Source organism: Xiphias gladius, chromosome 20 (genome assembly GCF_016859285.1).
Source record: "Xiphias gladius isolate SHS-SW01 ecotype Sanya breed wild chromosome 20, ASM1685928v1, whole genome shotgun sequence".
Classification (NCBI taxonomy): Eukaryota; Metazoa; Chordata; class Actinopteri; order Istiophoriformes; family Xiphiidae; genus Xiphias; species Xiphias gladius.
In genome coordinates this window covers 17,299,616-17,313,687 of record NC_053419.1, presented here as the reverse complement: position 1 = coordinate 17,313,687, position 14,072 = coordinate 17,299,616, and the positions used below count along the sequence as shown (strand labels likewise).

At 38.8% G+C, this 14,072-nt stretch overlaps 1 protein-coding gene across 1 annotated transcript in view; it reads left to right on the top strand.

Moving 5' to 3' along the window:
• The window catches only part of aff1 (AF4/FMR2 family, member 1), a 28,137-nt gene that overhangs the window by 10,590 nt on the left and 3,475 nt on the right, over positions 1-14,072 (top strand). The window contains exons 4-18 of the mRNA XM_040156771.1: positions 2,345-2,386; positions 4,983-5,069; positions 6,198-6,231; positions 7,904-7,967; positions 8,587-8,728; positions 8,860-9,867; positions 9,976-10,064; positions 10,207-10,432; positions 10,636-10,730; positions 11,641-11,704; positions 11,825-11,961; positions 12,199-12,270; positions 12,971-13,064; positions 13,239-13,282; positions 13,427-13,665. Coding sequence (XP_040012705.1) covers positions 2,345-2,386; positions 4,983-5,069; positions 6,198-6,231; positions 7,904-7,967; positions 8,587-8,728; positions 8,860-9,867; positions 9,976-10,064; positions 10,207-10,432; positions 10,636-10,730; positions 11,641-11,704; positions 11,825-11,961; positions 12,199-12,270; positions 12,971-13,064; positions 13,239-13,282; positions 13,427-13,665 — 2,437 coding nt within the window. The remainder of the gene's footprint in view (positions 1-2,344; positions 2,387-4,982; positions 5,070-6,197; positions 6,232-7,903; positions 7,968-8,586; positions 8,729-8,859; positions 9,868-9,975; positions 10,065-10,206; positions 10,433-10,635; positions 10,731-11,640; positions 11,705-11,824; positions 11,962-12,198; positions 12,271-12,970; positions 13,065-13,238; positions 13,283-13,426; positions 13,666-14,072) is intronic.

Genomic DNA, 14,072 nt, shown 5'->3' with positions numbered 1-14,072 from the left:
CAAATGTTGAATTTGCATTTGGTAGCTGTTCATGGGAACTCTCAATATGCAGTCCAAAGAGGTGTGGATGCAAATGAAGGAGGCTATCGTTAGGCTGGAAAAAAAACCCAAAACACACGTATCAGACAGATGGCAGAAACTTTAGGAGTGGCCAAATCAACAATTTACGTTCTTTAAAAGAAGGAATGACCTGGCAAGCTCAGCAACACAAAAAGGCCTGGAAGATCACGGAAGACAACTAAAGTGGATGGTCGCACAATTCTTTCCTTGATGAAGAAAAACCCTTCACAACATCTAGCCAGGTCAAGAACACTCTTGAGGAGGTAGGCCTATGATTGTCAGTCTACAATCAAGACACCTAATACCGAGGGTTTACCACAAGGTTCAAACCACTGATAACACCTAAGAACAGAGAGGCCAGATTAGACTTTGCCAAAAAACATCTAAAAAAGCCTGCCGAGTTCTGGGACAAGATTTTTTGGACAGATAATACCAAGATTAACAGATTAAGGTTTGACAGATTATCATCAACCAAATGCTGCAAAACTGATAGGACGGTGCTTCACATTACAGATGAATAATGAGCCAAAACATACTGCAAAAGCAACCCAAGAGCAACTGAAGGCGGCTGCAATAAATGTCTGGCAATGCATCTCAAGGGAGGAAACTCAGCATTTGGTGATGTCAATGGGTTTCAGACTTCAGGCAGTCAACGACTGCAAAGGATTTTCAGCCAAGTATTAAAAATAATCCTTATAATTATGTTGGTTTGTCCAGTTACTTTTGAGCGTCTGAAAATGAGACTATATTTAAAATGGCTTTAATTTCTAAACCGTTAGCGCAATATTTTTGTTAAACCCCTTGAATTAAAGCTGAAAGTCTACACTTTAATCACATCTTGATGTCTTTGTTACAAATCCACTGAGGTGGTTTAAAGAGACACAATTATGAAAATTGTGCAACTGTCCAAATACTTATGGACCTAACTGTATATAGTACTTTCAAAAATGTCCCCTCAACTTCCAAACCATTGAGACCATTGGTTTGGAGGTTTAAGGGACATTATTTTAACCATTATTTTGGGGAACACTGCATAACAGGGAGACGTAATGTGTTTACAGTAACTTGTTACTCCAAACACTGGTCAATATAAAGCTGTCATGGGTCAGAGAGCAGACTTCCTCGTGCAAAAAAATATTAATAAGGCATCTAGGTTACAGTTGGACTGGTGTGACCAGTGAAAGTGTTAAGTGAAGCTTAGCAGATTTTGTTTGTATAAGCAAGTAAAATAGTCAAACTCCAGAGTCCTGCACTGTGGATGCCCGGGAGTGCACAATGCATTTCATGAAACAAATCAACAAAACAGAAAACAAGCACTTTAGGGCCACTTTGCTGCACTGTTAATATCAAAACATTGATGTTTGCTGCAAATATATTACAATCCTCCATGCATTTTTGAGCACATAGTCTCATGTCTTACTCAGGTGCATAGCATGGTGCATGTGGCAAGCAGCCTGTCCTTTATGTTTTTGTGTGTGTATATTTGACTTCAGCTGCCACTGATACCTTCAACCCTGGGCTCAGCAGGACAATAAATGAGTTTTGTCACTGACTTACATAACTGCTCTGGGGGCTCATTCAATCTGACCTTATCTCAAACATTGTCCATACAGAGGGAGAAACTGAAAGAGAGGTCTGAAAACGAACTGATATATGCAAGCTGTTGAATCATTCACGCACAATATTTATCTGATGTTGGGGTTGGCCTATGCTGCTGCCTGAATCGAGGTATTGCGTCACTCATCTACTGTTTGAGGCTGTAGTCATTAGATATGTAGTGTAGGTCGCATTATAATGACAGATGTTTCTAATGTTTTTTCTACTCCATTTTATTCAGGTCTGTCTATTCTTCTTGTCTTCTCTGGACAGATACTGTGTCAGTGCTTTTAGGCGTGTAACACAAAAATGAAATTGGGCATTTTTGATATTTGCCGGGAAAAACAAGTTGTCTCAACATCTTATGCTAATCTTGGGTTTTTCTATGCTATATATATTTTCAGTTCCCTACAAATTATATGTGCATGATAAGCTGTATATCAGGTTTTAAAATCAATGACAGCTCTTGTAATACAACTGGTAATGACATTAACCATGGATAGATTAGGCGGTATGTGGGTGAGCTATGGTTGCATTGCACAACAAGAAGTGAGAAATCCGAGACTGTCGTAGACAAATCTACTGTTTGTTTTAAAGTTTTCCTCCTGTTTGGTCTTCATTTTATAATTGCATTCAGGTTTTTCAGTGGGATTCGAGAAACTTATATTTATTCTTTTCCTTTCTACAGACAAGGACAAATGAAGCTCAGTGTGTCGAGGACATCCTGAGGGTAAGACCAGCTGTTTTAAATTTTCATTTACGGTTGACTGTCACTTTCCTTAATGTAATTATGGCAAGGGCTTATTTACATGTTACATTTCAGTTCAAAACTGCTTGTTGTTTACACAAATACACATGACTACTGACTCACATATATGTAGCCCAGCCAAGTAGCATTCACATATACATGTGCACACAAATAAAGGCATTTATTTCCTAGTTTTTATAAAAATAAGTATATATAAGGACCCACGGATATAAATAAAAAAGGAAGAAGGTAGGTTAAGTGACGTTTCAAATGCAGATATCTGTTAAATTTACATCAATTACAAACTGAGCATTTTTCGTTTGCTCACAGACAAAAGAATTTAATAAACATCTAAAACAATTTTGTATTGCACAAGTGCTTTGTTACAGTAAGTAGATGTTTGGACTACCGCAGTTTGCTTTGCGTTAAAATTCAAATTATTGAAATAAGGTGGGTTCTGAATGAATGCTCTTTGGAATGAAATAGTTTTAAATAAATTTTCATAACATGCTCCCCCGCGTTGTTGAGTAACATGTTTCCTGTTGCTCAACAACCCTATGTTCTTGAGTAACTTTTTTTCAGCTTTCTTCTTCTGCTCTCTTTCTACAGTTTTTTTTTTTTTTTTAATCAGTTCTTTTCTGTGTGTTTTCGGTCACCTTACCTTACACGACTCCACTAAGTTTCCAAAGATCAGCATGTGAGCCACTGATCTGTTTCGGGGAAAGAGTGAAAAGTTACTAACTTTAAGAATGTTCAGTATTGTGACATTTCAAAATGACATTTTTATTCCTTAGTTATTTCCTCAATCATTCCAAGTCCTGTGTAACATTTTTATAATTTTGCTACATAAACCTTTTAACTATGTGGTGGCATAGCCGTAACATATGTATTTCATTTACACAAAGTTTACTTTTATTAGGTGTTTACCATGGACTCAACAAGATGCTTAATGCTGAACCTGGATTCCCCTGACAGTGCCACCTTTGGTCCTTTTATTTGATGCTGCTTTGCCCTTTATCACTCTTGTTTTAAAACAACATCAGCACCCCACATTGGCTCTGTTTATTGCAGCTCATTCAGAACATTTAGTGTGATTAGTGCTGCATTCTGATAATATTCTGCCCACCAGCGCTGAAGTTGGATGTCTGGTTTTGGTGTTTATTTTTCGTTGAAGGATTTTTGCTATTTTCCTGTGAGCCCTTTTATCCACAAGTTGTTTCCATCCATAGGATTAACAACACAGGTACTGCTTGCTTTTTTTCACAATTCTCAGCAAACCCCTGAAATATTTGCTTATGAAAAGTGACATTTGTTTGGACATGCTAGAACCAGTTTGGCTAGTACCAAGTGCCATGCCAGGTTCTCAGTTACTAATGTCCCTTGTTTTGGCGATTTTGCTTTTTGTTTAAACTGTTTTGTTCTATCAATATGAAGTTTTTTGTAAGAGGTAAACATTATATCACATCGTAGAGAAACTTTATTATGGTAAAAGTCTTCCGCCATAACGTCTAGGACTATGCAGCAGAAGTCAAGGTTCCCAAGACCAGGTTTTCCCACACATCAATCAAAGGTTTTAGTGATCCTTCCCCCTCTGTATCTTGTTTGTAGCTGACAATAGTAGAACACAGCATGATCTCCTGCTGCTGTAGCCCTTTCACATTAAGGTTTGATGTTAGGTGCATTCAGATAACTCATCACCTCTGTACTTTTTCCTCTTCTCATTAGTATGAAGAAGTCTGGGCATTCTCATTAATTAGCTGCTTTCACCAATAGAAATTCCAATGACTGCATCTTGTTTACAGTATTCCTTGTAAAGTCAAGATACTGAATGAAAATCCCAGGAGGTAAAAATTGCTTCGATTGTGCATCTTGCTGATTCAGTTGTGTAGTTAAACAGTATCTGAACTTCTGGTGCTGTTTACATGCCTGTATTTAGTTGCGGACACATGACTTGATGTTTAGAGAAGCTAGTCTTGTGTGTGTGTAATATGTATCTGACAAAGTGGCCATAGAAATGTAATGTGTATGTATATTGCATAGTATACAAATTATAATGCATATTAAATGCATCACATTTGCACAGTGAGATGATATGCCATTTTGCATTTATTCAGGTCTTTGCTCGGTTTACATGAAAGTTACATAAATGTTTGTGCTTTACTTGAGTTTTTGCTGATTTATGTTGAGCTATGAAATTATCTTAAAAGAAAAGTTTATTTATTCAGATAAAGTAACAAGAAAAAAGTGATTTGATTTTTTTTTTTTTTTTTTTTTTTTTCTCTTATAGAAACAAAAATGATAAGTGTTACTTTAAATGTTAAATTTTAGGTTCTCATTTGGTTTAAGTTGCATAGAAAAGGATCTGTTATATCCACACTATATCAGTAATGCGTATGGGGACAGTATAACCGGAATTTTATTTTTTATTTTTTATTTTTTTCAACTGGAGAGGAAAGACTCCAACCCGAGTGCACCTGCAAGCAATAATGTTTGTTTCATATAGAGTGGCACCTTTTTTGTAGTTGGGCTGTGCTGGTAGGGTCCTACTACATATCACACTCTTTATTCCCCTCCACAGGAGATGACCCACTCGTGGCCCCCTCTACTGACAGCTATACACACACCTACCACAGATGAACCCTCCAAGTCCCCGTTCGCAGCCAAGGTAAGAGTTTAAAGGTTGAGAATTATCACAATCTGTCTTGATTTTATGCTCACTACCCACGTGTACAAAAAAGGACCGTTCTTAGTTGCACTAGTCCTCCTTGCCAAACTTGCCCTGCATCATTAGCTTGCCAGTTGAAGGTCACTGTAAGAGAGAACGGAGAACTATATCCCAATTATTGTGAAACACTAAAACATAGTTTCATTATTTCAGACGTAGGTAATGCCATGCTTCAATTAGGTCCAAGCTAACCGAATCCAGTGGGTGTAATTATGGCCTCTTTAGCACAAAATTTCCAGATTCTTCCAAACAATGTCAATTTTTGTGGTGTTGTGGAGGAATACTTACTGATAGTTGTCTGTAGGATTTGGTGCCAGAACCAGTGTGCTAGGAACACTGCAGCTGTGCAGTTGCCTTCCCCATTATCAGATAATATACTAAGCACCTTCATGCTTCCCAAGGATGAACCCTTTCCATTTTGGTCCCTCAGTGAGCCTTCCACTTCTGTCAACCTCAGGGGACACTTGTCAGCTGCACAACAAATGGACACATGTACTGCATTGCTGAATTTTGATTACATTTGCTGTGGATACTCATAGTACACAGATAGTGTTTTTGCTGACCCCCTGACCCTAATTTTAAAAATTTACAATTTGAATTTTGAACATACTCCACCCTGAAGTCAAAATTTGAAATGTTCACTTCAGGGAGGAGAAGTATCAGTTAAAATAAGTTAGAATTAGTCACTGAACTTGAAAAGATATGGTAATCTGCGTTAGATAACGAGATGTCATTTTAGTGGGGACCTTAATGTTCACAAGTGATAAACCCTTTTGATTTGAATGACCTAATATCTTTATTTTTCACCACCCTCAGTTCAAATTTTTCATCACCTCACGACTGATAAAGCAGGATATAAGGCTGTAACTAAAAACATCTTCAGTGTCGTTTATTAAAGATTGATGCGCATATACAGTACCAGTTATTATACAGGTTATCAGTTTAGTGTGAATGTAGCTGCAAATGTACAAACCTAAATCATGCAAATGTATGACTCAGATTAAAGCCTGTTTTTTTTTTTTTGGTTTTTTTTTGTTTGTTTTTGTTTTGTTTTTTCTGTCTTCACAGGAGGCAGCACATGTCTCTTCATGTCCGGAACAAAGTGAGTAATCAGGGAAGGAAGTACAGCTCAGACAGAGAACAAGGATGAACGTCATAGGAAAAAAAAGAATAGTTAGGTAGAAATGATAGATGACTGGTATTCAATCACAGAAAATCAACATTGACATTGTTATGTCTGTAGATGTTGGTAGCAGGCAGACTGATCTGTCATCATGAAACGTGTGCTCCACAGCCTGTAGATATACTTGTAGCTTTAATCATCATTGGTGAAAGTTGGTGTGACCTAAAGATCACCATCCCTTCTTTTCTCTTTTCTATCTTGTCTTCAACTTTTAATGCTCATGGAATTAAAGCAGCATCTCTCTGGTAGCATCTGTCCTTTTTTTTTTTTTTTTCTTCCTACAAAGCAATGCTTCTATGGAAACTTGAACATCCAGTGTGCCCTATTCTGTGAACTGACCACAAAATGCCAGAGGAGAGAAACAACCCCACAATTTTATCTCAAATTAATCTCAGCTAAGAGAAAGAGACAAGCATGAAGCAGAGAGGAAGAGTGAACTCTCACTATGCTCTTTTCCCTTTACTGATGTATAATTGTTACGAATTTTACTATCCTTCATTTTCAGCCACTCCTGTTTTTTTTGTTTTTTTTGTTTCAGCAATACCTTATTTTCCTCAGTCGCTCCCTGTACCTATTTTTCAGTTCATTCATTTTTCTCACGTTATCTTATTTATCCATTGACCTTGAGTGCTTCTGGCATCAGAAAATGAGTTAGAACTTCTGTTATTAGTCCCCCAGCTGCTTGACTACCGGCTAGAAAATAAGTTCACAAGGGGGTGCTCTGTTTTACCAACATAAACAAACAGTAGTGCATATTGTATAGTGCAATACAGAAGCTCATGTTTTGTTAATACATTGGCCACCATAAGTGTAAATTCCACAGTGTAAGACATGAGCTTTAAAAGCCAAACTCAAGTCAGTCAGTTGTTTCAGTCAGTGCAATATTACACTTTCATAAAATAAATTAAATTCATATCAAGTGATCCTGTCTGCTTGACCAGTTATTACATTTTAGCCAAGGTTTAAACATTAAGTTTTGTAGCTACAATGGCTAATCTAATGCATGACAAAAATAGTGTGTACGCTGTGTGCTCTATTTAAAATTACATTGAGCAAGAAAAGTTTTTGTGCAACAGGTGCAGAATTTAGGAATGTCTGGAGTTTGGGAAATGCTAACAGAACATTTTAGGAACAGGTCACTGTGTTATTGTAAGCTGATCAAAGACTGCAAATGTACTGAACTGTAGAAATGAATCACCAAACTGATCTCTTTGACATGAATGATGTGGATAACCTGATTTATTCAAAATTTTACTTACTTAATAAGGTGCAGTAACCGCTTTATAATATTTGCTCCTAGGGATGTAGTCGTACATCATTTCCATTGGTTTCCTTTTTACAACAGTGATACATTAGACTTTATGTTGAAATAGATTGCGTTGTTTTACTTCTAGTTCATGTAAAGCATGCAATTCTGTAATTTTAAATCAATTAGAAAGCATCACTGTTGACAGCAGATTAGTTAGCCCCTGGTTAAGCAGTCAGGTTTTTGTTTAAAAAAAAAAGCTCAGCTATAGTGTAAAGGTGCCAGATCCACATTCCTTTTGAGTGACATGCACTTATTTTTTTTGTTTTGTTTGTTTCTTTCCAGAAAGCTGTGAATCCTCTCCTCCTCCTACAGATCCACCCCAGCTCAACCAGCAGAGCTCCTCATCGTAAGTGACTTGGCTCCTCTAAAGAACATTTTTTTTGCTGTCATTTTAAAACATAACAGAAGATGTGCAACTGAAGTGTCAGTTGCAACCACAAGGACCACTGAAATTGAGAGAGACTGCTGCATACTTGTAGCTTCCATGCAGGTGGCATGACTTCGTTAGGGCTTTATCAAGGCTTCTGACATGATGGCGCTGACATAGTTTATGCAGGCTGTTTACAACCAGCCATTCATAATCACCTGATCATGCAGTCTGCTGTGAATTAAACTAGTTCGCATATCAAAGGAACATTTTACACATCACACAATCAGAAAATGTTACACAGAAGGAAAAGCATTACAAATATTTTTATAAAAACTGATCTAGAATTATCAAAATGAAAAACCCGATAACCAACATTTTCCCCATTGGCTTCTTCTTTGCAGGTAATGTTTGCCAAATGCACTTTTTTCCAGCAAAGTGTGGGCATGTAGGCAACAGTGTTATATGTTATTTTATTACAATGACAATTATTGTGGTGTGTGTGTGTGCGTGTGCGCGTGTGCGTGTGCGTGTGCTTATGCGTGCCTGTGTGCGTGCACGCATTGGGGGGGGGTGTTTTGGGTGGTGTGTGCTGCAGTTCATTTGAAGTAGCACATTCCAGTGGGGTAGAGTCTGCCAGCTCCAGCGACTCAGAGAGTAGCTCAAGGTCAGAGTCAGACAGTGAAAGCACCACAGAGGAGCCACCTGAACCCCCAGTGAGCAGCTCAATTAAAACGGAGGTAATTTGCTGCTTGTCCCCTTTGTATATCTATACTTATTGATAAAAGGACTCATGAACATGCATTTTCTGAACTGTTTCCTTTTGCTCTTCCTCATTTCTTTGAATCACAATGTTTGTGTCTTTTCGTAGCCTGATGCTCCAGCAGTGAGCCATGGTGATTGGCAGTTGGGGAACTGGATCAGGTCCAACCAACAGAACTCGAGCACTGAAAGTCAAGGCGGTATTCATGTCTCCGGGAGCACCACTCACAAACAGCTACTGCCCATTCAAAGCTCCAGGCACTCCAGTGTAGAGGTGGCCGACCCCAGCAGGGAGTCCAAGCCTCAGCCCCCTTCTCACCAAAAAGAGCTCAGTGACAACTTTGCCAAACCCCAGCAGTTCAGAGAAAGCCATCAGGACAACGGTTACCAGCAGAGGAGCCAAATTTCCACCGTTGATTTCAGGAAGCTGTCATGCAACACGCACTCCTCAAAACCAGCAAAGGAAAGCTGCCCAGATCACAGAGAAGCAGCTGTCACTAAGTGTGAGGAAGTTGTAGCCACAAGAGACAAAGACCCATGTTTCACAGATAGGCCCAAGGTAAAGACGAAAACAAGATATTGCAAGAAAAGCAAGGACAGCAGTGACTCTAAGCAAGATAGTAAAAGGACTTCTAAACACACGTCTCTTGACAAGCGGAAGACCGGATCAGAACCTGGAGTTACACTGGTCCTGTATGGTCATTGTCCATCTTGCGGTGTGAGATATCCAAACCCCTGCTCCTGCCCCACCCAGAGTCCTGCTCAGCCTGACCAGTTGTCTCCTGCCCCACCGGTAAGAATCAGTTGTAGCAAACCCAAGGCAGGGAAAACCTGCCAGAAGGGCACCAAGAAGCCTCACAAAACAACCCACAAGCCCTTGGAGAAGACTGGGCCTACAGCCAAGGGTTCTCGGGACCACCACAGGCCTCCTAGATCCCTGCTGGTGAAGATCAATCTAAGTTTGCTCTCAAGAGTTCCCCAGAAGTCCGGCAACCACCAGGAGATACCCAGCAATGCAAAGAGATCAGCACTGTTTATAGAGCAAGATGGAGAGACCACTGATGCTTCTACAATACACAAACGCAGCAAAACCAGCAAAAAGAGCATACCTCCAAATGTGAGAAATCTGAGTGTCAAGGGCTGTTCTACTCAGCATACATTTACATAATCAAAGTCCTATTTTTTTTTTTTTTTTTTTTTCAATGTGTGATTTGTTTTCTTCTAGGTTGAGGTAGACAATAAAACTCTCCCGAGGAAGAAACAGAGGCTGGAAAGCGAGAATACCTCATCAGTTCATGTTTCTATCAAACTTGAGTAGGTCCCCAAAATCAGAGGCACCCCTTACTTGTTCTGACCAGGGACAACATTACCTTCTTTTGAATTAAATGTCATTTTATTGTGGCTATGTGTGAGTCAGTTCAGTCAGATCACACAAGCTCTCTGATCTTGTCTACAGAAGTTCCAGTAATCCAGCAGAGGACCGGGAGAGAAAGAAGGCCAAGAAAAAGCCAATATCTCTGCAGCACCCTGCAACACCCAAAGACACTGCTATAGACTCAAAGTTACGCAAACGCTGTTCTGGAGAGACCAAAGAGTCCAGTAAGGAGGCTGTAAAGAGCAAGGACTCCTGCAAGCACAAGAAGAAGAATGTAAAACACACAGAGCACCCAGACTCTGGAAAGGTAACTGTCCAGACATAAGCACCTCGATTATGAATATTAGGTTAGTGCATTGCATCATTTCCCTAGACAAGTTCTGCAGGTTGTAATAGTTTTAGTGAATGTTACTAGTTAAGAGGCATATTAAATAACTTTTTCAGGACAATTATTACATGAAAAGAGAAACCATTCAAATTTTAACCAAACGTCTGCCCCTCCAATCCTAGCAGAAGCCTCCAAAGAGCAGCCTCGCAGTCCCATCATCTTCACAGTCCAACAAGGAAGTTTTGATCAACAGGCCCTTGCTCAGGTTTGAAGACAGGTAAGAGTCCTTTCTGTGGAGCTGCTGTGCTAAATTGCATTTTTTAATTTGTATCCATGTCTCCTGAAACCTGCTGGTCCAGGGAACTAGCTGGGTTTTCTCCACAAAACTCCTATTCTTCCTCTATTTCCAGACTTCTTCTGGGTGTGTCTGTTTTCTTATGAGGAAAGAAAATCCCCAGAACAGAGACAGTTCTGAGATCATAACCCCAGATTTGTAAAAGACGGAGTTGTTTTTTTCATCCGTGTACCAAAACCTTTGACAATGAATAGTTGATGATAGTTGGTGCCACCTACTTAATGGAAACTCCGAGCATGCTAGGACAGCCCTCCTGTTGCCCTAAAAACTATGGCACGAAGTGGAATGCCTGTCAAAGTACGAGTGTGCGTGCATCACACTAATCATTTTAAACCATGTTTTCACAATGAAATGCCCAATAGACGTGGGCACAGGTCTCCCTTTTTTTTTTTTTTCGGTGGGAAAGCCCTGAACTCTTCTGTAGGGAGTGGGGAGGAAATGAAAAGAGCATTGCCATGGCATGGTCACATTTAAAAAATTGTATTGTAGTAGTCAACTATGTTTGCAGGAGAAATTCTTTTTGCCTTTTTTAAAGTAAATTTCCTTCATTGTTTGTTAAGTTTATTTTTCAGCTAAGACTTTAGTAAATTAGGTCCCAAAAAAAATCAGATGCTGCTCAGGAGTTGGTAAGTGACATATTAATCAGGAAGTTACTGCTAAGATGACTCAGTAAGTGCAATTCAAAGTATTTCCTGTGATTTTTTTTTTAATCAATTTTTTGCTACAGTTTTAATGTAGAATGGAGTGCTTACTTACAACAACTTAAATTGTGTTATGAATTGTTAGTTGTATATTATTGTTACTCATCTAACACTGTTTCTTTCACCTGCAGGCAGTATCCAGTGAAGCATTACATAAAGGAGGCCAAAAGACTGAAGCACAAAGCAGATGCAGAGGTAGGTTTCTCTTTTTGTTTGTTCATTTTGAATTCATTTTCTGAAATGTACTGCAGTCTAAACAGTACTTTTAAGTGAATAATAACCAAACTGTATTTGTCTGTTGGGCTCTCTCTGTAGTCAGATAAGCTCAGTAAAGCATTCAACTACCTGGATGCGGCCATGTACTTTGTTGAGAGTGGCATTGCCATGGAGAAAGATCCACAGATTTCAATGTCTTCCTACACGATGTTTGCAGAGACAGTGGAACTCCTCAAGTGAGAACCCACTTTCATCATACATTATCTCTATTTTAAGTAGTTTAGTAATTATTAGTTTGCATGTTTGCAAACCCATAGAGTGTAGGTTAGGCATTTCCACCTTCTTGTGGTCACTTATATTGAAATGTTTTTCTATATCCAAGTTAAATTTCAGGCCATAACATGAAGGTTTTGGCTCCATAACTGATTTTGATTCGTGCATTAGTTTTACTGCCACATTTTCCGCTCACACAGGTTTGTGCTGAAACTTAAAAACTCAGTGGACCCCTCTGCTCCACCCTCAGAAAAGGACTTTTTAGCTTTATGGTAAGGTGTAGATGATGCTTTATGTGCTGTTTCTCCACACATCAGAATGTCTAATGAGGTGCCCCTAACATTACTGGTTATATTACTGGAGATTGATTTAACTCAAGAGGTCTTTGTGGAGGCTGTAGTATGTGGTGCATTTTAGTTATATTGCAATCTATTGAAAAGTTGCTAAAACAGTAGGAATAACAGCAAATCGTATGTGCCAGTTAAATCTGCTAGTTAGTAGGTGACACTGTCTGTGTAGCACTTACAGTATTTAGATGGGCCATTTTAAAGAACTAATTTTAATGTCCATTACTCATTGAGTCATGATGAGTTTGTCAAACTGGATTTGAAACATAAAGTTGTTTTTTAATTTTTTTGTTTGCACTTGTACTGGCATTAATTTTTTGTCCAGTTGGAGAATATTTTTTCCCACACAGTTGAATATGTTTTCTTTCTTAGCATTGCTCATGCTGCACATGAACACAAACTCAAAGAGTAAATGTGACTATGTAGTGTAGATATTGAAAATGAATGTAATATTAATAAACATGGTTTGGGGTTAGGGATAGCTTTAAAAACAAAATTTGAGAATGACTTAATGAGGTGCACATACAGCTAATAGAAAGACAGTGTTCACTAGTCTGTTCTTTGTTCTCTTTAATGAATCATGTGAATCATGAATTGTTTAATAAAATTTAATTGTGTCTTGCAGTTTGAAGTGCCAGTCTCTCCTGCAGATGGCCATGTTTCGCCACAAACACAAAACTGCACTCAAGTATTCAAAGACACTCACTGATCACTTCACTGTAAGTATTAGGATATTACCAACATTACTAAATGCCAGTGTAAATGTTGAATTTTTAATAAACAAAAATGTTAATTAAGCAGTTGTACTCTGGTGGAAAAGTAGCGCCTATGTATAGTATCGATACACAAGTTACAGTCAATATTTTGTTTTGCCAATGAAATTTCCTTTTCAGAACTCTGTTCAGGCAACACATGATCCTTCTTTCTGCACATCAAAGTAAGTCATGTAGTTTCTATGTTACATTCACCGTTGGCATACTGCACAAAGATATCATAGATATAGTGTGTCAAAGTCCACATCTGATTAATACACCCCTCTTTACTGTATCTGTCTCCCTCCTTACCTCCCTCGCCTTTTTAGAGTCGCAGACACCCCGTCCCCCATGCCCGACATGCCATCTCCAGCCAACACCTCCACCAGCTCAGGTCCCGGCTCCAACCACAGTGGTGGCGGGTTGATTGGGGGCCCTGTCGGCAAGACTGTGGCAGTTCCCCAGGACATCGAACAAGTGGCATTCACCTATCTCAACATCACTACGTTATTCTTGAGCGCTCACGACATCTGGGAGCAGGCGGAGGAGCTGGCACACAAAGGCAGCGGTAAGAATGGATGGAAAAGAGACAGTGTTACATGTCTGTGGTGCGGATACATCGGTTTGTATGTGTAGACATGTACAGTATTGAGTGCTGACCAAACTTGTAAACTAAATTTAAATGTTTTTGTCAGAATTTTAAGATGAGACCTACATGAATCTCAAAAACCTCTTGATATTTGCAGTGACATGGCCTTAATTTAAAATGGAGTAAATTAGGATTTTTTTTAAAGTGATCCACAAAATAAATGCTCTGTGACCCTCCAAATTACTAAGGTGTATTTAAATTAAAACCAGAAATCTAAATGAACTCAGCAATGTCAAAAATTGTTTGTCTAGATGGATCTAGTGGTAATAATTGACTGTATTGAAGTTCTTCTTCTAATTGAATATCAATGAAGAACAGTACAAACA